Source organism: Muscardinus avellanarius (assembly GCF_963383645.1).
Source record: "Muscardinus avellanarius genome assembly, chromosome: 10".
In the NCBI taxonomy this organism is placed as follows: Eukaryota; Metazoa; Chordata; class Mammalia; order Rodentia; family Gliridae; genus Muscardinus; species Muscardinus avellanarius.
In genome coordinates this window covers 78622778-78648109 of record NC_137796.1, presented here as the reverse complement: position 1 = coordinate 78648109, position 25332 = coordinate 78622778, and the positions used below count along the sequence as shown (strand labels likewise).

Below are 25332 nucleotides of genomic sequence, written 5' to 3'. Positions count from 1 at the left end.
AAAAAAAAAACTTAGCCGGGCATGGTGGTGCATGCTTGTAATCCAGCATTTGGAAGGCAAAGACAGGAGGATCAAGGTTTGTGGATAGCCTCAGGTACTTAGTGAGGCCCTTTGCAACTCAGTGAGACCCTGTTTCAAAAGAAAGAATAAAAAGTAGGGCTGGGGATGTAGCTCAGAGGTAGAATACACCTGGGTTCCATCCCTAGTATACGCAAAACAAAACAAAAACCTTGTTGGAGCCAGGTGTGGTAGGGCACGCTTGTAATCCCAGCATTCAGGAGGCTGAGACTGGAGGATCGTGGTTTGAGGACAGCCTCAGCTACTTAGTGAGGTCCTCTGCAACTTAGTGAGACCCCGTTTCAAAGTAAAAAAATCAAAAGTAGGGCAGGGGGTGTAGCTTGGAGGTCGAATGCCCCTGGGTTCTATCCCCAGACCTGCAAAACAAAACAAAACAAAAAAACCAAACCAAAACAAAAATATACTTAGTTAGGAGGCCATTAGGTTGAGAAGACTCAAGTGTCTTGCATTCCTATATAAGAAAACCAGAACCCAATTCAGAACATATGTGCATCGTTTAGGACATTGAAACTTACCAAAAAGAAGCCACCAACTAACTGCTAAAAACATTAACCAATCAAATATTTTCTTTGTCTGACTTCTGCAAATACCTTATAAGCATTTCCCCCTCATGACATTCAGTGGAGCCCCTGATCTGCTTGTGGTCTGGTGTTGCCCAATTCACAAATTGCTGAGTGCTCAAAAAAACTTGTACAACTTTTAATGTACCTAAGTTCACCTTTGAATATCTCCTTTAGGTTTTTGCCCAACACTCACATCTCTATGAGGTCTTCTCCTTCCCTATCACCCTTCATAAGACTGCAATCCCTACTAATGCCCCGTACCTTCTTCCTCCCACTTTCCTGCCACAGCCTTTATCACTATCACTCAAAGGAAGATATTTGTCTCCTCCTACTTATCTAAGCAGTGGCACCCACAACCCAGTGCTGACCACATCGATGTCCAGCCCAGCACTCTACCTTCAATGCGCCTTTTCTTGGCGTGTGGGTGGCCCTGGGGGCTGGCCTCTCCTGTGGTCTCTACAGGGCTGAGGGAGTGGCAGTAGGTGGTGACTGGACCCCAGAGATGTCCAAGTGTGTGAGAGACATGCTGCAGACACTTTTCCAGGTAGGACAGTCTAAGGAAGGGGTGGGGTGGAGAGACCAAAGTGGCCAGGCCTTTCTGCAATTCGTATCTCTTACTCATCCCCAGGCCTTTCTGAAATTGACATCTCTACCCCCATCCCCAGGGCTTTTCTTTAATTATTTTATGGTACTGGGGACTGAACCCAGGGGCAGTCTACCTTTGGGTTACACCTCCAGCCCCTTTTATTTTTTGTTTTGAAATAGGGTCTCACTAAGTTGCAGGCCTCACTACATAGTTGAGGTTGACCATGAACTTGTGATCCTCCTAATCTCAGCCTCCCAAGTACTGGGATTACAAGTGTGAGCCACCATGCCTGGACCTATTTTATTTTTATCTTGAAACAGGGTCTCACTAGGTTGATGAGTCTCAATACTTGCTGAGGCTGCCCTCAAACCTGTCAGCCTCCCAAGTACTGGAATTACAAGAATACGCCACTACACCGGGGTAGGGCCTCTCTGTAATACAAATCTCTACTTGTCCACCCCCTGACTTACAGCAGCTGCTTGTCCTGATGCAAGAGGCGTGGGGAGAATTCTGAAAGGAGCTCCAGGAATGCCAGATTTGGGGGCTCACCAGAGGAGCCAGCAGGAGGAAGCTCAGACAAGGAGAACTTGATGCCCTCCCTTGTTAAGCAGAATTATTTTAGAAGACGGTCCCTTCCCACTCTCCTCCCAGGGCTGAGAGAGCCTGTCCAAGGGTGCCTTCCCCGCCCACACTTGTCTCTAAAAGCATACACACCAACAACCCGATTGCACCCTCACGTACTTGCCCTCCCCCCCCCTCCCCAGGACCTTATTCCCAGCCCTCCCTGAACCCAGCCTCCAACTAGCACTGCCTCACTTGTGCAGCATGACTACCAGGTCACGGTTCTGAAGCTGCTGGGGTCCGAAGCTCAAGGCAAACCTCCGGGCCAGGTCCCTCATCTCCATAAAGGCTGGCAGCTCACTCAGGCCCTGGGGCCCCTGCTCTTGCAGCAGTTCTGTGTACAGCTGTGTCCAGGAGATGCAGAATGTTTAGAAAAGAGAGGAACAAGACATCTCTGAGAAGTACATTCCCTTCTCCACTCAGAAACTCCAACGGGCTCAGAATGCTATCCAATCCTTTTACTGTTACTTTCCTACTGCCCTGACCACTGGCCCCTGACTCCTAGAAGCAGAAAGAGCCTTTAGCCCTTCTCTGTACAAATAAGTAAAAACAACTGTAGAAACTGAAGGTGACAATGGAATAGACTGAAAAATAATTAGGAATTTCCTATCAATCAATCACTTCATTTTTGGCACTCCTAGGTCCCGAGAGTTGATTTCTATGGAGCTGAGGTGGAAATGACCATGTCAATTAAAAATAAGCAAAGTGTGAAGGTGTCATGTAAAATAAGAGTCAAAACAACCAAGTTCCTTCTCATGCTCTTACTCTTTTTTGTGGTACTAGAGTTGAATCAGGGGCATTCTACCTCTGAGCTATACTCCCAATCCTATTTTATTTTTTAGGTTGAAACAGGGTCTCACTAAGTTGTTTAAGGCCTTGCTAGGTTGCTGAGTCTGGCTTTGAACCTTCTCTCTCAGCCTCCTGAGTACTAGGATTACAGGCATGTGCCACCACACAGTTCCTTCTTTTAAGGATCTTACATTCTAAAAGGCTTAAGGTAGACGGGAATGAGGACTACAGAGAGGGAATGAAATAGGTTTAAGGACCTCTGGACAGAAGGCATTACCTGCTTGAGGCTCAGCAGCAGGATTTGGGAACAATGACTTCGGTCAATCTGCCTTGCTCTAGTTAACGTTTCCTTGATAATGTCTCCATAGTCATTATAGAACTGAGTGAGATAAAATGGACAAGACAATGTTTGATGTTTGACCTTAAGAAAAAACTTTGTATTTTGTTTTTTCCTTCACTTTCTTTTTTGTGGCACTGGGGATGGAACCCAGGGACACTGTATCTGAGCTACACCCCCAATCCTATTTTTAGTCTTTTTTATTTTTTTGAAACAGGGTCTGAGTTACTCGCTAAGTAGCCGAGGCTGTCCTCGAACCACAATCCTCCGGTTTCTGCCTCCCAAATGCTGGGATTACAAGTGTGTGCCACCATGCCTGGCTTTCCTTCACATCTTTAATCATACCTCATTCCCAAAGAGCCTTAGGTAGGGATAAATCTAAGCACAAAATAGCTCAGACTAGACATCACCTCTAAGTGATAAGTGCAGAGCCCAAAAGAAATCAGAGTTTAAGTAAAAACATAAGAAACTCTGCCTAAGTACAATTTTTAGAAAAGAAAAGGAGTAAGCCTGCCAGGCCCACTCTCACCCAGCGCCAAAGCCTGTGTATTTCTTCCCACAAATGGAAGCTACGTGGAACATGAGCTGAGGCTTTTTGTTCACTGCTGTGTCCTCAGCATCTGGAATGCTGGGCACACACAAGGTGCTCACTATGGTGGGCTGATGTGACAGAGATAAACATCTAGGTACCTTGTGAGGAGGGTCCCTCCATTCTTTTTTTTTTTTACTTCTTATATTACCCTATTCAGCAGACTGGGTTTGGTGAAAAAAAAAAAAAAAAAAAGACTTGTGGGCAAGAAGAATAAGCTATTTCCCAAGGAATGCCGTAACAGTTTTTTCTTTATAACAATTCACTACTAACTCACTTCTCCTTGTCCCTTTATTCTAAATTCCTACTGCCATCCTTTCTGAGATGCAGTAGTATTTCTTTTTTTTTTTTTTTTTTTGGTGGTACTGGGGTTACTGGAAACCTTTCTACCTCTGAGTTACACTCCCAGACCTATTTTTATATATTTTTAAATTTGGAAACACAGTCTCTTAAGCCAGTGCAGCTGGTTTCAAACCTGCGCGATCCTCCTGTCTCTGCCTCCCAAGCACAGGGATTACAAGCGTGTGCCACCACGCCCGGCGATGCAGTAGTATTTCAAGTCATGGCTGTGCTCAACTTGGTCCCCTCTTCTCTGTGGCTGTTGAGCCTCATTGTACCTTGTTGTAGTGTTTGAAAACATCGGAGGCTGCATCCAGTTCTAGAACCCCATACAGCAACAGCTTGCAGAACCCGGCCAGGAGGCGGCGGCGCTGGTGCAGCTGGTCTATCTGTGTGTGGTCGTCCTGGGAATTACCTGGCCCATCAAAGGTAGAATGTGATCACAGACTGAGGTCCCCTGCTCTCAGCTCCTGAGCCAGGCCCCAGCCCCAAATCCTTCCTGAGCCCCAGGCATAGAGTCCTTGTACCACTGCCCAGGTCTCCAGGCTGGAGGAAGACATGGTCCATGAGGAAGCTGGCTAGCTCAGATTGGAGAGTAGCTTCTGGAAAAAAGATGAGGGGCCTAAGGAAGTCCTGCCCCCCTGAAATCATCTGAGGGCTGAAGATGAGAAGTAGATCGCTTAATAATACAAAAGCCTGTTGGGGGAAAAAGGGATGATTGAAAAAAATGTATCAAGATAGAAATTACATAGCTAATTTCCCTGTACTACAGGGTCTCTTCAGACCCAGGGCGACACTTGCCTCCTTGCTCCCACTTGAGTAAATGCTCACCTGTTCCTGAACCTCCATATCTACATCTGAGAGACAGCTCTGGCAGAGTTCACAGAAGGCCACCATTCTGTCCTTCAGACTCAACAGCTCTTTCTGTGGAGGCAGAAAGAGGCATGCAAGGAGGATTGAAGATACAAGCTCCTCCATCCCAGTTCCCTCCTCAGGCCCATACTTACCTGGGATGCATCTGGCCCTGAAATGTGGGTTAGCATCCAGAGAATGGAAAAATACATGAGAGTCAGGGCTGGCAGGATCACCTGTAACCAGGAAATTTCAGTGAAACCCAATTTCTTTTCTGGTGAAAAAGAACTGATGTCTTGGGCAATCTTCAAAGACTTCTAGCCAAGGCAGAAATTCACATCTAATTTATTCAGTATTCTAGAATCTCTCAATATCCTGAGATAATGGCTGTTTTTAGGCACTGAAGTATGGCCTGCCTACCAGAGTGACCCCACCTGGTCTTCCTCTCCATGTCCACTCCACACCCTGGGACTGGGCCTGCCTGAGAGACATGGCTGCCTGGTACACAGGTCCTTAAGAACTCCTCTTTCCTCCACTCCTCCAGCCTGTCTACCTGCCTGGTGAGGAACCTCTCCGGTGTCCACAGCCTTCTGGAGGAGTCGGAAGCACGGCTCATAGAGCTCCCAGCGAGTCAGGTCATGAGCACTTTGTGGGCAGAAAGGGAAACATTACATTGGAATAGAACAGAGGGAATCAACTCCATACACATCGGAAAAAATGGAAGGGAGCAGGAGGGAAGTTACTCACTTGTAGAAGGCAGAAAGGCGCTTCAGGGTGGCTGCCATACTATAAACTTCATCTTCATCTAGGAAGGATGACTGAGGAAGAAGAAAGTCCACAGCAGGATTTTCCTAAGAACTTACCCATCTATGTTGTTGGTCTGAAGGCTCCTTCTCACCACCCTCCATTGGAGTTTCCCATCATTTAGCCCCAGCTCCTACCTGCAGCATCTCTTCAAGCTCCTGCTGAAAACGGTCAGTCAGCAGATCCACTAGTTGACTGCGGGCAAAGTCCACCCGACTGAAGAAAGTGAACTCGGGCTTACAGAGCAGATAGAGGGCATGGGCTCCAGCCTCCAGGACAGCTGGCTCTGCGTGCTTCACCACCACCTCCTGCAGTTGCTGCAAGAGCAACTCCAGGTGCTAAGAGGAAAAAAGGTGGGCAAAGATAGTGTGGAAGGGGATGATTTGGGGGAGGTGAGAAGCAGGGTTAAAAGCAGTCAACTTCAAGGATAGGGTGCCTTCGAAAGAAAGGGCTTATTGATTCTTCTGAAACTGGTTTTTGTAAAGCAGATACTGACAGTAGAACCCTTGGCCCTAGCAGGAAAACAGGGAGGCACAGGAAATAGATCGTCACCTTTTCCAGGCGCCGAGTGCAGTAGATGCTGAGGTCAAAGTAGCTGAGAAGCTGGAGCAGGGGAGCAACCTTCTCTGCATCAGCCGAGAACTATGGTGATAGAGAGGGAGCCCTACTAATTAGCTCACAGGCTGCCAATTCTTCTCCCATCCCCCCGGGGGGGCTGTTGCCTTTCAGCCACTCATGTCCTGGTGCTGAATGGCAGCTATTCTACCTTGGCCAGAAGCTGAGGCAGCAAGGGGATGAGGTGCTCAGTCAGCTTCACTTTGTCATCGGCTTGGAGCTTGCGTTCTTTAGCAGTTAGGCCCTAAGGATTAGAATCATTTAGGGGTGGGGAGAAGTGTGGAGAAACACTGGGTCCATCAGGTGTGTCTGGGCATCCCTCCTTTCCCTGGACTTCTCTTCCCAGGAAGGGAAAAAAATTTAGCAGCTCCCTTCAGATCTCTTTTTTCCTAGAAATGGAATTCTTTGAAGGGCAGATGGAGAGCCCTAAACCAGAACCTAAGGACAAGAATGGACAACATATATCTGACTCCAGGACTGCCAACCTCATTAAACTGCCCCTCATGACATACCTTCCTTCCAGTGACTCGCCCCACAGGCGGTTGACCCTCTGTAGCTTGCCGGGCACTGGACACAAGGATTTCTATCAGTGTGCTCTCCTGTACATCACCCAGATCTATGTTGGCAGGAGGATCAAAGATAAAATCACAGATTAGCCACCCTCAATTTCAAGTTTCCTGATACCCCATGCCACCTCTGGTGCTTTTAACAAGTCACACATAAAGTCTCTCCTGGCTTTGCACTAGGAGGTTCACGGTTCCCATCCTAGACTGCCAGGTGGTACGCACTCTGGTCCTTCTCCAGAAGCAGGCTTGTCAGACTCTCCCAGTCCTTCAGCTGAGGCCCTGCACAGTCCCACAGGCTGTCTACTAGGTAAGCAGCATGGTCATGAAGCTGTGGGAGGGCACAGGTGGGTTACAATGCCACATTAAACTGCTCTGTAGTGACTGTTGATACACATCACCCTCCTTCCCACAGTGGCCACCCCTGTCCTCCAATTGTAGGTCTTATGCACAACAGCTAGACATCTCCTTCACAAGTCACCTCACTCTCCACAAAGAAGGACAGCAAAAGGTGGAAGAAAGTCCTCTGAGCACGTGGGCTTCGGCGTCTCTCTCTTTCATCCGCTCCTCTCACCTCACACTCAGGGTAGAAGAGCCTGGAGGGGTGGACATAGGGAAGGGCACGGCAAGGGAGGGAATGAGGAGTATAACCATCATCATGGAGGGATGGATCCGCCCAAGGCAAAAATAAAGAAGAAAGAGGTGAAAAGCCTTTCGGGAAGTCCAAGGGGTAAGAGAGGAAAGGTGATACCAAGAGACTTCAGTAGAGATGGGGAGTCCTCAGACAGAAGGGCAATGCCTGAGAATGGTGTAAAATAAACACATGAGGAACCACACTCACTTCCAGTACAGAAACTCCCCTGCAGCAGAAGCCAGGGCACGATTAGAGGCATACACAATGGGGTAGATGCTCTCACAGTCTGCACTGGTCAGCACTCCTTCCATGTTCCTGCCAGGAGAGAAGGGGAAAAAGCATGTGGGTATACATGCCCCCTAGCACAACTGGGGCTGGGAAAAACAAAATCAAAAACAAGGATATGACTCGTAGAGAACTTTAAATGAAGAGAAGAATTCAGAGGAGTATGGAGAGTTAGAAGAGATAGCAAAGCTTCCCCCTTAAGATACCACAACTCAGGAATGGCCTCTGTTTTCAACCTGCACATAAGGAAGAGTCAGCCCATGACAGGTGGGGAAAGGACTCTGGAGGAACCTGCCTGATGCTGGAAAGGTAAGTCCAAGATACTATACCTATTTTCCAGGACTCACTTCATGATAAGTGTCAGCAACCTGACAGCCTCCACCGCCACATCATACTCTTTGTCCATGACCATGGAAACCATCCGGTCCTGTGGGAAGGAAAATGTCCTTCAGTATCTCACTGAACCCATTCCAAAACATCACATTCTCTTAGAATTTGAGAGATTCCTAAAGAGAAGGTACAGGAGCAGATGCTGGAATAGCTATCAATATATCAGAACAACAGAAGTATAAAGATATGAGGGGACACGGGAACCAGAGCAAAGAGCTTGGGACAGGGAGGCTTCTCCATCTTGCCTTGAAGCGGCTGGTGAAGAACTCCAGGCGTGCTGTCAGGTCCTGGTTGCTGTACAGACCTTTCAGGGCCTTCAGGCACTTCAGACGGACTTCTCGGTGCTGTTGAGGAGGGTCAAACAGGAGAAGGAAAACATACCCAGACACTCACCCCTACTGAGCCTCCTTACTTTAGATTCCTCATTCTGGGTCTGAGTCCCCTCAACACTGAGGACTCTCAGATGTAACAGATAGTGAGGAGCGAGGAGCTGTCTTCTCACTCAAAACACAGAAGAATCAAAGAATGAAGCAATCATGATGAAAGGGATCCCTTAGCTACCATCCTAGCACTTGTGCCATGAAGCCATCAATGACTTGTTCTTTTTCAGAGGGAAAGTCTTTCTCATTTCACTTTAAGGTGTGTGTGTGTGTGTGTGTGTGTGTGTGTGTGTGTGTGTGTGTGTTACTGTGCTTAAACTCAGGGACATTCTATCTTCAAGTGACACTCCCAGCCCAATTATATTTCAGTCTTGCTAGGTTGATAAGAGTCTATTTGCTGGGGATGTCCTCAAACCTGCAATCCTCCCGTCTCAACCTCCCAAATACTAGGATTACAGGTGTGTCACCACACCCAGGCTCTAGCGCTATTTAAAAATTTTTTATTTTTGAAACAGGGTCTTGCTAGGTTGATGAGTCTACTTGCTGAGGTTGTCCTTGAACCTGTGATCCTATCTCAGCCTCCCAAGTATTAGGATTATAAGCATGTACCACCACACCCAGCTCCTTGCCCCTTTTTCCAGAACAGGGTATCATTAAGTTGCTGAAGCTGTCCTCAAACTTGCAATTCTCCTACAAGTCTCCCAGGTACTGGGATTACAGGCATGCACCATGCTACACCTCAGGCTTAAAGGCATTTTGTCTCATGGACTTTTTTTCTCTATATTTTCTTCCTACCCTCCTCAGTACTGGGGGAATTTCAAAACTGAGTGCCTTGATGGGCTGATCACTGCTTACTCAGTGAAATGCTTAAGTGACCAAACCAAGGAAAGCTGAAATATCTTGAGGGCAGGGAAGAGAATGAGGGAACAGGAAAAAAGAAGGAAAAAAGAGACTGACTTGACTCCCACCTTATCATGCAGGGTCCAGCCAATATATTTTAAATAGCTGTCATTGAGAAAAGAGGTACTGTAGCTTTGCATCCAACACCCAATCTCCTCAATGCAGATAGCACGAATCTCAGGAAGGATGTCCCTAGGAGAGAGAAAAATGACTTGTACCTTCTAACTTCCTTCATTTTCCTTCTTATCAGCTAACCATCTCTCACATAAAAAATTTATTTTTTATGTTGTTTTATTTTTTATTAACACATATTAATTTTACATATTAATGGACTTTGGTGTAATATTTCCATACATACATACAGTGTGTATAGAAGAATTTTTTTCTTTTTTGTAGAACTCAGGGGCCTTCTACCTCTGGGCTACACTCCCAGATTTATTTTATTTTTATTTGGAAATAGGGTCTTACCAAGTTGCTGAGCCTGGCTTTGAACGTGTGATCCACCAAGTACTGGGATTATAAGCATATACCACCATACCCGGCTAGAATTTATATTTTTTTATGAATACCAGATAACCAAGCCTTTCATTTTCTCTCCCAATGTAAACATGTGAAAGTAAATGCTTTCTTTCTGTAACTAACCTAAGATATAGCTAAACCAGCCCCGAACCATCTTATCTTCTACAACCCTTCTTAAAACTGATTTTGAAAGTTCATTTAACTGTTGGCTAAACTGTGTGTATGTTTGTGTATGGGGGCACTGGGGATTGAACCCAGCGGCATTCTACCTCTGAGCTATGCCCCCAGCCTGATTTTATTTTTTATTTTGAAACAGAGTCTTGCTAAGTTGCTGAGAATCTTACTAAGTTGCTGAGACTGTCTTTGAACCTGTGATCATCCTGTCTCTGCCTCCCAAGTACTGGGATTACAAGCATGTGCCACCACACCCAGCTTTTATGTATATTCTAATTACACCTCAAGAAAAGATTCAATCAGGTAAAAGGTTCCGGAAAGGCAAAAAAAAGCAATCTAGATAAAAGTGAGAAACTATTTCAAATACTTTTTGAAACTTTAATCCACCAGTTCCTTAAACTTAAATATAAAACTTTTCTGATCTTTGCACAGGGAAACAGCAATCTGGCCTAGGAAAGGCTTGCTGTGGTATACACCTACATCAGAGAAACTGTCTTTTAGCTCTCTGCTCTTGTATTTTCAAGTCTCCAACCCCACAGCTGAGGGGCACTGGCAGGCCTCAGGCAAAGTTGGAGCAAGAGAATACTCTTCAATGCCATATCCTCTCTTTCTTTTTTGTGGTACTGAGGATGGAACCCAGGGGCATTCTTCCTCTGAGCGACCCCCAGCCCTATTTTTTATTCTTTACTTTGAAACAGGGTTTCACTGAGTTGCAAAGGGGCTCACTAAGTAGCTGAGGCTGTCTGCAAACCAAGATCCTCCTGTCTCAGTCTCCCAAATGTTGGGATTACAAGCGTGCACCACCACAACTGGCTCAATATCCTCTCAATTTCTCTCCTAAAAGAGCTTCCACGATCCTCTATAGGTAGGAGTAAACTAAACCTCATTAATCTGAAACATCTGTTGGTAGATTGTATACTCTAGTTACATTAGATCTGGGACTAACTAAATACTTGGGGTTAGAGAGTAGGACCTTGTCACTGTTACAGATTCCATACCCAAGGAGCAGCTGCTTCAGTGAGAGGAGTCCACTAAACTCACCTGTACCGATGAACAAAGACACCCCTGAAGATGGCGTTCATCATACCCTCAATCTCCTCTTGGTGTTCTTGGAGCTAAAGGGCAGGGAGGAAACATATTAATTTTTCTTATAACCCAAAAGCCTACCACCACAAAAATAGGGAAAAGTACAGCTTCTACCTACTTCTTATTTAATAAAGGACACACTGTGAACCTCTGGTATCCTATGCTCCTTTGTTTTGGGGTATATGTGTATGTGTGTGTATATGTGTACATTCACATATATATGCATGCCTGCGTGGTCTTGAGGACTGAACCTAGGGGCAATTTAACCTCTGAGCTACTCTCCCAGCCCTTTATTTTGACACAAGTTTTTACTAAATTGCTCAGGCTGGCCTCAAACCTGCATTCCTCCTGTCTTACCCTCCCAAGTACTGGAATCACAGGTGTGTATTACTACACTTGGTTCCAATGTTCCCTTTTAAATCTAATTCTAGAGGAAGCAGTGTAATCAACGAATGCATTGGGGGTTCTTTGTGTCTTGTAAAATCCTATCCTCTTGGCATTTTGTGTGTGTGTGTGTGTGTGTGTGTGTGTGTGTGTGTGTGTGTGTGTGTGTGTTACTGGGAATTGAATCCAGGGGCATTCTACCTCTGAGCTATACCCCCAGACCTACTTTTTTGTTTTAAAACAAGGTCTCACTAGATTGGTGAGAGTCTCACTACTTACTGAGGTTGTCCTGAAATCCTGTCTGAGCATCTCAATTACTGGGATTATAGACATGCACTGCAATGTGCCTAGCATTTTTTTTAAAGCAGGGTCTCACTAAATTGGGGAGGGCCTCACTAAGTTTCTGAGGCTGGCCTTGAACCTTCCCCTCACAACTTAGTGAGACCAAATTTCAAAAATAAAAAAGTTTCAAGAATAAAAAATAGGGTTGGGATGTGGCTCAGAGGCAGAATGCCCCTTGGTTCAATCCTCAGTGTTTCTGTCTCTCTGTCTCTGTCTTTCTTTCTCTCTCTCTCTCTCTCTCTCTCTCTCTCTCTCTCTCTCTCTCTCACACACACACACACACACACACACACACAATTTATTTTAATATATGGTTGAGTCTTTATCTTAAAACATTAGAAATGAGCTGGGTATGGCACTGCATGCCTTAATCCCAGTATTTAGAAGGCTGAGACAGGAGGAACACAGGCTGGAGAACAGCCTCAACAACCTAGTGAGACCTCAACAACGTAGTGAGAATTTGTTTCAAAATAAAAAATAAGAGCCAGACGTGGTGGCACACACCTGTAATCTCAGTACTTGGGAGGCTGAGAAAGAAGGACTGTAGGCATGTAGTCAGCCTTAGCAATTTAAGGAGACCTTATATCAAAATAAAAAGCAAAAAGGAGCCAGGCGTAGTGGCACATGCTTGTAATCCCAACATTTGGGAGGCTGAGACAGGAGGATCACGGTTTATGGCCAACTTCAGCTACTTAGTGAGGCTCTTTGCAACTCAGTGAGACCCTGTTTCAAAATAAAGAATACAATATAGGGTTGGGGGTGTAGCTCAGAGGTAGAATACCCTGGGCTCCATCCTTAGTACTGAAAAAAAAAAAAAGGGAAAAGGACTGGGGGTGTTGCTTGGAAGTAGAATGACCCCGTATTGAATTCCTAGCACCAAACCAAATCAAACTAAAAATAAAAAGGTATGTTTGGATATGGCGGTGCATACCTATAGACTGTAAACTTAGTACTAGGGAAGTTGAGACAGGAGGACCACAGGTTTGAGGACAACCTCAGCAAGTAGTGAGACCCTGTTTCAAAATAAAAATAAAATTGGGCTGAGGGTGTAGCTCAAAGTTAGAATCCCCCTAGGTTCAATCCCTAGTACCACCAAAGAATAAATACATAAATGAAAATAAAAAGGTATGGGAGTGTGTCTCAGAGGTGGAAAGTCCCTGGGTTTAATCCCCAGTTAAAAAAAAAATCCTTTCAGGGAAAAACAGCAAGACAGAGTAACACAGGAATACCACAGAAGCGACCCTTTATGATGGCTGGGGAAATGATCAACTGGTACAGTTTGACATGATACATCTTACCAACCTCATGGTGGGGAGGGTCTCATATAGTAATGGAGAGTAAGAGAAACATCTGTGTTCATCTCATTACAGGCACAGGTGTTTGAAGTTTAATCAGTGTAAAATACTTTGATACAGTTTATATCCTCTGGTGGTCATTTTTAAGTTTAAAAGGAAACAAGGCAAATACCTATTGTGTGTCAAGGCAGAAAATTTGCTCATCGTCTCAGTTAAATTTGTTAGAAGGTAGAATTATTCCCTTTCAGAAGAAAAGGAAAGTAGCTCTGAGAGGATAGCTAAGGCCCTGGAACTATTAGCTAACTGAAACAGGATTCACACTCAGGAATAACAAGAAGGCCTGTGATCCTTCCATTCTGTGACAACTAGGCCTCCCACATCCAGCTGGCTTTCAGTACTTCTGTGGTAACTTTCATACTGTACACTTAACATGAAGGTCAAAACTTAACTCTTTGCATGATACACAAACATAACATTTAAACACTTCTGATAATAAATGCAGAAAAATGGAAAGAGACAAGTGTGGTGGCACATGCTTGTAATCCCAGCATTTAGGAGGCTGAGATTGGAGGATTGTGGTTTGTGGACAGCCTTAGCTACTTTGTGAGGCTCTTTGCAACTCAGTGAAACCATTTCAAAATAAAGAATAAAAAATAGGGCTGGGGGTGTAGCTCAGAGGTAGAGTGCCCCTGAGTTCCATCCCCAGTACCACAAAAAAGAGAAAGAAAAATGGAAACTGAACAAAAGTAGAAATATAAAGATCTCTAAATTCTATCTAATTAATGATTTTTGAGCCCACATCCCAGAAGCAGGATGAGGACACAATGACCTCTGATATGACAAATCTAAGTAAGCTGTTACCAGACTATTCCCTATCTGAAAGGCTGAGCAGGACCTGGGCTCCCTGACAGAAGCGCCATGGCCTGCAGCAGTTTGGAAAGAAGCTGGGAGAGAGGATGGGGAGAGTACGGGAGCATTCCCCACCTCTTTGCGTTTCTCCAACAGGCTCTCCAGCCGCTCAGGTGCTCTATGCCCTGGCCCCTTGTTTCGTTCAGCCTCATACTGACGCTGATTGTTGTCTTTGTGCAGACTCAGTTGAAGAGCAACTCTTACCAAGGAGGTCATCAGCTTCATAGCTTTGAGTCAGGAAGAACAATAAGGAAATCATTACTTAAATCAAAGGATGGGACATGAGCTCAAAAGAAATGGAAAGTAGAGCAGGGCAACCCTGAAGTCCTGATTATCTGCTTGGAGTGGACTTTCCCCTATCTTTAGACCTTTTTTTTTAACTCAGCATATTTCAAGGGGTAAGCTATGAGAAAAATACTAAGGCTGGATATTGTTCCTGTAATCAACCCTTTTCACACATCCACTCATGCAAAGTTGGATGGAGGTAAGATAAAAGCAGCATGGCACTGAAGAGTAAGGAGCTAGGATGCAGGTGGGAAAGAAGATCCAGAACCAGTGAAAAAAGTCCTACCAGTCCCCTGGAGAGTCCATAGAGAAACAGCACTCACCAGCCAGGGTGCTAGTGTGGCGGAAGGCACGGACTTGGGAGTCGGAGAGGCCAGTGAGGAGGGAGATGAGGTTGTCCATAGGAAAGCCATCATAGAGGAGGCTGTACTGGCACTGATATACCAATGTCCTCACAAATTCACAGAAGCTGCCCTGAAACTTCTTCCAGGATGGACCTTGAGCTGTCAGGGGATAGTCCCCTGAGTCCTATGGAAGAATTTATAAAAAGAATGAAAATGCTATTATCAGGCCCATTAAGCTGTGGGGAATTGGATGTCACAACCCAATAGTACAGCAAAAATGTATTTTTTTCTTTTCTTTTTCTTTCTTTCTTCTTTTTTTTTTTTTTTTTTGCAGTACCAGGGATGGAACACAGGGACATTTTACCTCTGAGCTACACCCCTAGCCCCATTTTGTATTCTTTATTTTGAAACAGGGTTTCACTGAGTTGCACAGTGTCTCACTAAGTAGTAGCTGAGGTTGTCCGCAAACTTCGATCCTCCTGTCTCAGCCTCCCGAATGCTGTGACTACAAGTATGCGCCACCACACCCGGCTGTATTTCTGATATCTTTCATTTCCTGTTATCCTCCCCAAGTTCAGACCCATATCAGGTAATATCTATGGGTCTCTTTTATTTCCAAAAGATAGAGCTCTTTCTTCTAAAAGCTATCCAATTTCCCAGAATCAGAAAGAAAATAATGGGCCTTGTATTTGGAATAAGAAAACCAAGAGAATCCTGGCCATCTCCCTCTACCTCATTAAACTGTTCTGTTAGATGCCGGATGATCTCTGTATTGGACATCTTCTTGAACATCTCAGTGGTCACCGTGCCTGAATAATGAACGAGATATGGTACTTATGAGAATATGTACTTATGAGATATGGTACTTAAGAGATATGGTACATATAGGACACTATGATCATTTACAGGTACATCTGAAGATGAGCTAGAGACTACACTGAAAGTGCTTAGATGGGAAATCAGAAGACTTGAATCCTATTCACAAATCCGCTACCTACCATTCAACTGCATATTTGCTATTAGGTAACCTCTCTGGAAAACTCAAAGAAACTAAGCACTGGAAAACTATGGTTCTTAAAAAAAAAAAAAGTGGGTACAATAGCATATCCCTGTAATCTCAGTTCTTTGGGGGCTAAATTAGGAAGATTACAGCTTTGCAGTCAGCCCCAGAAACTTTATGAGGCTCTCTGCAACTTAGTGAGACCATTTAAAATTTTTAAAAAATAAATAGGGTACTTGGATTTAATTTTGTGGCAAAGTGCTTGCTTTACATGCAAAATGCCCTGAGTTCAATCCCCAATATAAAAGGAGGAGGAGAAGGAGGAGGAGGAGGAGGAGGAGGAAGAGGAGGAGGAGGAGGAGGAGGAAAGAAAAGAAAAACAGGGTGAGGGTGTAACTCAGAGATAGAATATCTCTGGGTTTAATCCCCAGTATCTCCAACAACAACAATAACAATACACCAAGTAAATGGAAATCAAACTAGGCCAGACATTGAATTCATTATATATATATATATATATATATATATATATATATATATATATATATATATATAGTGGGTGGGTACTGGAGATGGAACCCAGGGACATTCTACCTCTGAACAACACCCCATGCCTATTTTTTAAATTTTGAAACAGGGTCTGAGTTGCAAAGGGCCTCAGTAAGTAAACTTTCACTGAGTTGCAAAGGGCCTCGCATAAGCCAAGGCTGTATGTGAACCACGATCCTCCTGTATCAGTCTCCCAAAGGCTGAGATTACAAGCGTGGGCCACCATGCTGGCTCTTATAATACAATTTGACTAAAACTATCTGCCCTAATATAAGCTAAGGCATGTGGAGACCTAGGGGCAACACACCTTCAGAGGAAAAATATAGATGACATAGCTAAGAAAGGAGTAAGAAAATAAATTATTTCATCTACAAAGACTAAAAGGCATCTGTTATTTCGCTTTCAAATTTGTATCATTATCACAGAAACATCATTATTTTACCTCTAAGTGTCTTGCCTCAAAACCAACATAATTCCCTACGAGATCACTTTCCTTATTTACTTATCAAAAACAGTTAAATAAGCAAACCTCTTCTAATGCTTTGCCTTTTCCCTTTATTTAAAAAATATCTAATCCTACTTATATAAGTGAAGGAAGAATTTCATAACATATGAGCAAATAGCTGGTGATCAGAAAGGGTTGGGAGTTTCCTCACCTTTACATCCACAAGACCGGATGAAAAAGTTAATGAGCTCCAAGAATCCCGCATCTTCATCTTGCTTGTAGCTCTCCAGCCACTCGTCCACCAAAGACTGGAAAAAAACATGGATGATTTCTTGGCGATATGACAGGACAGAAATCCCATTTAATGTTTCCAACTGAAGCCTCTAAACTGATTATAATACTATAAATGTCTTTTAAATTTTACTGAATTGAAACAAAAGGTAGAATTTTGTATACACCACAAAAGAGGTGAAGGTAGCAATCATAGGAGGCAAGTTAACTTTTGCCCGGAGGATTTCATTAAACCATGGGACCCTGACTTTGTTTCCAGATGGTTGCATGGAATGCACAGCATAGGTGAGAGCCTAATGTTTTTCTAAGAAAAGCAGTCCAAGAGAAGGCTTTTATGTAAAGCTGGGTCCTTCAGAGTCATATCCTTATGAAAGCAAGAATGAAAAATAAATCTACAGAGAAAATGAGGACAGCAAGAAGATTACTTGTATGACCTTAATGTGATGACCTTAGTGTAGAGAGAGAAAAATAATTTTCCCTTGACAGTTCAGTTCATAACCATAGTTAGGCCTCATGTCTGGATTTGCAGTCCAGATTTACTCTATCTCAATTTCAATCAGAGAACTTATTTAAAAGTGATTCTTGAGCATCCCCAAGCACTTGCCAGAAGCAAACATGGGTTCCTCTCCTAAAAACTCACTTTCAACCTAGGCCCCAAAGAATTCCAACACATGGAGCTCCAGGAAAAATGAGTGGATCACGGTAAAACTTAGTAAAACTATATAAAGAATGAGGCACAGAAAGTAAGAATTTAAAAACAGAATTATATTCATACAGACTTTAGACATTAACATTGAAGTTATCACACATGTTTAATATGATTAAAGACAGAAAAAGAAGCCAGAAAGAAAGAAGAAATTTGAAAATGGCCTAAACATACTTTGTATCAGTGAAAAATATAATAACATTTAAAACTTCAATGCACATACCTGTAATCTCAGCTACTTGGGAGGCTGAGGCAAGAGGATAAAATGTTTGAGGCCAGCCTGGACAGCTTACCAAGACCCTCTCTCAAAATAAAAGACAAAGGCTGTGGATATAGTTCAGTGGTAGAGTGCTTGCCTAGCATGTGTGTCTGGGTTCTATCCCCAGTACTACAACAAACAAATATGTTAAAGGATGTTTAGTGGATTTGATATATCAAAGCAGAAGACAAATGACTAGAGGCTGAAAAGAAATTTCCAAAATGCAGTTTTGTGTGACTAATAGGTGGAAATAGCAAGAGATGTGAAGGAGCTAAGAAATTCTTTTTTTTTTTTTTTTGGTGGTACTGGGGGTGGAACCCAGAGGCTTTCTACCTCTGGGCTATACTCCCAGACCTATTTTATATTTTATTTTGGAAACAGAGTCTCACTAAGTTGCTAAGAGCCTCATTAAGTAGCTGAGGCTGATTTCGAACCCGTGTGACCCTCCTGTCTCAGCCTCCCAAGCGCGGGGATTACAAGCGTGCGCTACCATGCCCGGCGAAACTTACACCTTTAAAACACCCTATAAAACAGAACATAAAAGCAAGGCAGTCTTCAAAATAGTCAAAAGAAGAAAGGTCACTTACAAAGAATTTGTGTTTAACACAAACTGAATATTTATATATGAGATCTGTATAAATACATAAACCCTTAGCAACACATGGCTATTAAAAGTAAATCAAGAGGCCGGGCGTGGTGGCACATGCTTGTAATTCCCGCGCTTGGGAGGCAGAGACAGGAGGATCACGCAGGTTCAAAGCCAGCCGCGCGCTGGCTTAGGAGACCCTGTTTCCAAATAAAAAATGTAAAAAGAGGTCTGGGAGTGTAGCCCGGAGGTAGAAGGGCTTCCAGGAACCCCAGTACCACCAAAAAAAAAAAAAAAAGTAAATCAAATAAAGCCAAAACGACAATTTCTCATTTGCCCCAGCCACATTTTAAGGGCTCAATAGTCACATGTGGCTCACGAATACTATACTATACAACACTGATATATAATATTTCTGTCTTTACAAAATGTTTTATTGAACAACACTAAATTAGACTGATAGCTGACTTTCAACAGCAACAAGGGAAGGTGACAAGCAATAAAATAATCTCTTTCATGTGCTGAGTCAAAAAATTCACCTTAAAAGCCAGGTGTGGTGGCATACACCTGTAATTTCAATACTTGGAGGCTAAGAAAGAAGGATCACAGTTTCTGGGACAGCCTCAGCAAGTACTGAGTCTCTTAGCCACCTAGCAAGACCCTGTTTCAAAATAAAAATAAAGTAGGGCTGGGGCTGTACCTCAGAGATAGAATGCCCCAGGGCTCCAGTACTATATACATCATCTTTCTAGAATAAGGACAACATATTTGTGTGTGTGAGGTACTGGGGATTGAACCAAGGGGCATTCTACCTCCGAGCAATACTCCCAGCCTATTTTATTTTATTTTAAAACAGGGCCTCACTAGGTTGATGAGAATCTCACTACTTGCTGAGGCTGTCCATGAACCTATGATCCTTCTGTCTCAAACTCCCAACTACTGAGGTTATAAGCATGCACCACCATGCCCAGCTCCAGGCATTCTACCTCTGAGCTGCAACCCTAGTCCTATTTTTTTTTTACTTTGAAGCAGAGTCTCACTAAGTTGCTGAGGGCCTCAGCCTCTCAAGTACTGAAATTACAGGTGTGTGCTACCACAACCAGCAATAACAAACATTTATGTGTGTGTGTGTGTGTGTGTGTGTGTGTGTGTGTGTAGTGTGTGTGTGTATGTGTGTGTATGTGTGTGCTACTGGGGATGGAACCTAGGGGCATTATACCTCCAAGTTATACCACCAATCCTATTTTATCCTTTATTTTGAAACAGGGACTCACTAAGTTTTTGAGTTTGGTCTTGAACCTGCAATCCTCCTATCTTAGCCTCCCAAGTACTGGGATTATAAACATGTGCCACTATGCCCAGCAATAAAAAATACCTTTAAAAAGGAAAAATCTGAGTAAGTTTGTTAATAAACCCCTAAAGTAAATATTAAGTAATAGTTTTTTAACATAACAAGAATGATTTCATATGAAAAAACTGAGATTCAAAAAGGAATAATAAGCCAGGTGAGGTGGCACACATCTATAGGCCCACCAAAAAAATTATTCACTTATATAAATTAAGAAAATTATTCATTCATTCATTGGTGGTAACACTCTGATGAAAAACAAAACAAATGATTAACACAAAGTCCAGTTTAGTGATTATCTGTGGGACTGAGGGATAAGGTGGAGAGAAGGATGCAATGGACCTCTACACCTCAATTAATGTTTCATTTCTTGAGCTAGGAGTTAAGAGATTTGGGTGAAAATTTTGTTTTTATTTTTAAACATACACATATGCTTTATATACTTTTAGATAAGGCACATACAATAAAACATAAACAAACATGGAGAGGGGAACATAATAGATATAATTGTCAAGGTGGAGCTATTGAGTGGCAAGGGTGAACAAGCAGCCACCATATCCAGGCCTTCTTCCTAGATCATCCAGTGCCTCTCCTTGCCTCTTCTACAGACCAGTAAAGGCACAATTGCTCCTGTACTTTGATACCTTTAGAAAAAGAGCATTCTCTTTTATCCAAGATTTCCCTGATATCACTCCAGCTATTTACCCCATTGTCTTACCTTTCTTGATATAGGTGTGCTCACTAAAATATCCACATCATGTTTGTACAGACCTGTTTTTATCTTCCCACCCTACAAAGAGTGAGATGGTATCGAGATCCAGGTAAGACACTCTGTCTTACCTGCATGTCACTTTTGGCAGCTTTCACAGCATCAAAGAGATCATTGGCTGGTGGCTCTGATTTTGTCTGGACATTACCACGTGCCGCTTGGGACCCCTTCTTTGGATGTTTTGCTGCCTAAGTAAGTGTAAAAAGATCAGGTATATAAAAAAGGGAAAGTAATGTTAACACTTGGTTTCATCATCATTACATAAGTAGTTTCTTAAACTGTTAATTTTACAGCAGAGTTTGTATTACGATCTCAAATCTGAAAAGAACTGATTTTTATAACATTGTGAACTTTATTGTCCCCAATTTTTTCTCCCTTTAAAAAGTCTGTGAGGCCCATTATTACTACCTTCTTCTTTTATTTTGTTCCCTTTAAAATTTTCTTTCTACTTCTGTCCCTTAAGATTATTTTTGTGTTTGTATGTGTGTATGTGGTACTGGGGATTAAACCCAGAGGCAGTCTACTTCTGAGCTATACCCCCAGCCAGATTTCACTTCTTATTTAGAAACAAGGTCTCCCTAAGTTGCAGAGGGTATAAGTTGCTGAGGCTGACTTTGAACCTGTGATCCTCCTGTCTCAGCTTCCCAAGTATTGGGGTTACAAGCATGTGCCACCACACTGGGATCCAGCCCTTAAGACTTTTTAAGTCTCATTCTTTCATTAACCCTATCACCTGAGCCTCTAAATTTTCTTTTGCCACTTTCCATAACAGGTTCAAAAATAAAACCAAACTGACTCACTGGTGGTGTTCTGAGTGGTCGTTTTGCTGCTCTCTTCTTCACATTGTGTTTCCGGCTGTCTTCAAAGTCACTGCCTTCATCTGCTGACAGAGTGCAACTACCCCTATGAGAGAATATGGTTCTCCTTAAATACACCCACTCCATTTCCTCAATATAAAGGGGTAATAGATAATTTCTTTTTGTCTCTAACTGTACCCTACGGCCATGAGCAAAAAATACTCATACTTTAAGAAGGGATGGCTAACTGTTACAAGAAAGTAGGAACAAGGTCTTAAAGGAAAACTTAAAAAAAAAAGCAAGAAAGAAGCTGGATGTGGTAGCACATACCTGTAATCCTAGTACTTGGGAGGCTGAGACAGAAGGATTGTGGCCAGCCTCAGCAACTTATCCAGACCCTCTGCAACTTAGTGAGACTCTTTCAAAATAAAACATAAGTGCCAGGTGGTACATGCCTGTAACCCCAGTACGTGGGAGGCTGAGATAGGAGGAGGACATGTTCAAAGCCACTCTCAGCAACTTAATGAGGCTGTAAGCAACTTAACAAGACCCTGTTTCCAAATAAAAAAAATGAAATTGGGCTGGCAGTGTAGCTCAAAGGTAGAGTGCTCCTGGGTTTAATCCCCACATGACTAAATAAATTAAGTAAGTAAGTAAGTAGGGCGGGGGGTGTAGCTCAGAGGCAGAAATGTCCTGGGTTCAATCCCCAGTGCCACAAGAAAAAAAAAAGGCAATGAAGAAAAGTATAGTAATGAGAAACTGAGATTGGTGAAAGACAAATCTTCCTTATATAGCTCAGGAAGTCTTATACTGAGCATATATAAACAGGAGATTAATACATATCTCAAGTTTTATTTCACCCCTGGAAACAAAACCTTAGTGATTTAAGTTTGACATTGATATAATCTGGTCCCCAACAAAAGCACTGACAGAAACAGAAATGATTCAGAGAAGACCAATGAAAAGAACCAGAGAATAAAATAAATCTTGTGTGAGATTAGTTTTCTTGGAAAAATGAAAAACAAGATGTATTATTAGAACCTTCACAGAATAAACTCATAAACCATTAACAGGTAAGGAAAAATGGAACTATTCTAAAAATTCCAAATATCCAAACTACAGGACACCAATCTGTTGTCAAGCAACAAATTAAGTACTGTTTATTTGTAAATCTCCACTCCCTGGCCTCCACAAGCATTTGTAAGTGAGGAACACAGAAATGTGTTCAAGATAGGTGTAGACAGCAAGTTGGAAAACAGATTAAGGATGTGCTATTCTTGACATCTACAAAGAGTAGGGCAGAAACAGCCAAGAGAGCTGAAGGGGCTCACCATCCTGAACTAGTATAGCATTTCTGATGCTTTCATCCAGTTCCACACATATTACAACCAGTGCAGAAAAATGATAGTAGAGAAAGCTGTGGGGATATAGGAGGTGGCAGCAAAATACAACAATTTCTCACCAACTCCACTCACCCATCTGAAGCGTGGTCCGAGACTCTGTCATCAAAGGTCAGATTTATAGAGGAACCAGAAGAAGCTGACAAGGCCCTCAGTGCATTTCCCACAGCTCTTTGCAGTGGGGAGGACACACTGTTTGGTGAGGAAGAGCTATGAAGTCCAGAAGACGACCGCAGGGTAGGCATGGTGATGCAGCTGGTGGGGGAAGAGAGGAAAGAGCTCCCACTCCACCCCATCCCCATCTCTCTCTTTCCAAGGAAAATGGTATGTGTGTGCGTGTGTGTGGGGGGGAGATACCCAAATAAATAAGACAAATAGTTGACCTAACAAGGTTTAAAGATACCATCAACCCAAGCCGGGTGTGATGGCGCACACTTGTAATCCCAGCACTTGGGAGGCTGAGACAGGAGGATCACGCAGGTTCAAAGCCAGCCTCAGCTACTTAGTGATGCTCTCAGCAACTTAGTGAGACCCTGTTTCCAAATGAAATATAAAATAGGTCTGGGAGTATAGCCCGAAGGTTGAAAGCCCCTGGGTTCCACCCCCAGTACCACCAAAAAAAAAAAAAGACACCATCAACCCAAAGACTGGGAGGTTAGCTTATTGGTAGCACACTAGTGGATTCCCAGTACTACCTTAATTAAAAAAAAAAACCCACAACACCAGAAACTAGCTAGTAGGTGTGAAATTGTTCTCCAAGCACCTAGCAAAGTACACCCCAAACAGCTTCAGTTATACCCCTGTTAGAGGTATTGGAAGTATAAATCAGTTGGTGCAAAACAATTAGGTTCTCTCCTCTTAGAAGCTTTGGAAGTGTAAATTGTCTGGAGCAAAAAAAAAAATTTATTTTGCAGTATAGGAGTGGAACCCAGGGGCATTCTACCTCCAAACTACACTCCCAGCCCGATTTTTTTATTTTTATTTTTATGGTGGTACTGGGGTTCTTGGAAACCCTTCTACCTACGGGCTACACTCCCAGACACCTTTTTTATATTTTTATTTGGAAACAGGGTGTCTTAGCCAGCAAGGCTGGCTTCGAACCTGCCCCATCCTCCTGTCTCCGCCTCCCAAGCACGAAGATTACAAGCGTGCCACCACGACCGACCGATTTTTTTATTCTTTATTTTGAAACAGGGTCTCCTGAGTTGCAAAGGGCCTCACTAAGTAGCTGATGCTGTCCACCGCGATCCTCCTGTCCCAGCCTGTCAAATGCTGGGATTACAAGCATGCAGCGCCACCACACCTGATTAAAAACATTAAAAAAAAAAAAAAAAAGCTGGGCGTGGTGGCGCACGCTTGTAATCCCCGCGCTTGGGAGGCTGAGACAGGAGGATCGCGCAGGTTCGAAGCCAGCCTCAGCTATTTAGTGAGGCTCTCAGCAACTTAGTGAGACCCTGTTTCCAAATAAAATATAAAATGGGTCTGGGAGTATAGCCCGGAGGTAGAAAGCCTCTGGGTTCCACCTCCAGTACCACCAAAAATTAAAAAAAATAAAAATAAAAAAACCCGAATGCCTGGTGTGGTGACACACATATGTAATCCCAGTACCTGGGATACTGAAGCAGGAGGATGGCAGGTTCTGAGCCAGCCTCAGCAATTTATTGAGACCCCCTGCAACTCAGTGAGACCCTGTTTCAAAACAAAAAATAAAATAGGGCTAAGGGTGTTGCTCGGAGGCAGAATGCCCCCGGGTTCAACCCCCAGTACCACAAAAGTAAACAAAAGGGCGGGGGGATAAAGCACACCAGTCTTTAATTTCTGGAAATTATTTCCAGATATGGGAGGGGATGGGAAGCGCTTAACTGGGGCGGGGGAGGATATACTAAAGGTGAAGGCGACAGATACTAAGGAAGCTCATCTGGGCCGAGACACCTTCCAACCTCTCTGGAGCCCGCCAGTCTCTGCCTCTGCAGCCGGGGCGCCGCCTGTGGGGAGGAGCGCTCCTCATTTCAGAGCCGGGAGGGCGGGCGTATTCTTGGGGTGAAGGGAAACCTCACTGAGCCGGGAACAGTGACTTCTCGCTGTGCACGGTTGAGGAAAGGTTACCGTCTAGGGTCTTTCAGGTCGGTGTGGTCATCCCACCTCCACCACAGGACACGGCCGCTTCCCTTCCAGGGTCGGAAGCGTCTAGAAAAAAGCGGGAAGACACGAGGCGCACCGTGCGCAGGCGCGAGACCAACGCTCGCCCCCAGGCCTGGGAGTTGTCGCGAGACTTGGAAGCTGTGAGCGCGTGCTCGTCACGTTCCCGTCACGCTGCTCGGCTGCCTCGTGCAGCCGCCACCCCTCAGCGTGCCATCCTGTCACGTGGGCCGCCCTCTTTAGCCCCGCTCCATCCCGGCCCCGCTTTCTCTGCCGTCGGTTTCCCCCACCATTGGCCAGGCCTCGGACTAGACTTCAGTCCAGTTTCCCAACTACAATAGGCTGAGTTCTATCCAGACCCCGCCTTCCAAGCCGGGTAG

The 25332-nt window shown here is 43.9% G+C and overlaps 1 protein-coding gene across 1 annotated transcript in view; it reads right to left on the bottom strand.

The window, feature by feature from the left end:
• Positions 1–23058, bottom strand: part of STAG3 (STAG3 cohesin complex component) — a gene marked incomplete at both ends in the record, with an annotated part of 30229 nt that extends 7171 nt beyond the window's left edge. Inside the window, 28 exons of the mRNA XM_080703858.1 lie at positions 1038–1195; positions 1698–1826; positions 2044–2192; positions 2915–3016; positions 4181–4317; positions 4430–4598; positions 4734–4826; positions 4910–4990; positions 5312–5399; positions 5502–5572; positions 5696–5896; positions 6111–6200; positions 6325–6417; positions 6686–6789; positions 6962–7067; positions 7218–7332; positions 7578–7685; positions 8003–8082; positions 8291–8389; positions 9394–9517; positions 11060–11133; positions 14110–14261; positions 14643–14847; positions 15396–15472; positions 16869–16965; positions 20688–20804; positions 21417–21519; positions 22889–23058. Coding sequence (XP_080559984.1) covers positions 1038–1195; positions 1698–1826; positions 2044–2192; positions 2915–3016; positions 4181–4317; positions 4430–4598; positions 4734–4826; positions 4910–4990; positions 5312–5399; positions 5502–5572; positions 5696–5896; positions 6111–6200; positions 6325–6417; positions 6686–6789; positions 6962–7067; positions 7218–7332; positions 7578–7685; positions 8003–8082; positions 8291–8389; positions 9394–9517; positions 11060–11133; positions 14110–14261; positions 14643–14847; positions 15396–15472; positions 16869–16965; positions 20688–20804; positions 21417–21519; positions 22889–23058 — 3292 coding nt within the window. The remainder of the gene's footprint in view (positions 1–1037; positions 1196–1697; positions 1827–2043; positions 2193–2914; positions 3017–4180; positions 4318–4429; positions 4599–4733; positions 4827–4909; positions 4991–5311; positions 5400–5501; positions 5573–5695; positions 5897–6110; positions 6201–6324; positions 6418–6685; positions 6790–6961; positions 7068–7217; positions 7333–7577; positions 7686–8002; positions 8083–8290; positions 8390–9393; positions 9518–11059; positions 11134–14109; positions 14262–14642; positions 14848–15395; positions 15473–16868; positions 16966–20687; positions 20805–21416; positions 21520–22888) is intronic.
• Between the last annotated feature and the right edge of the window lie 2274 nt (positions 23059–25332).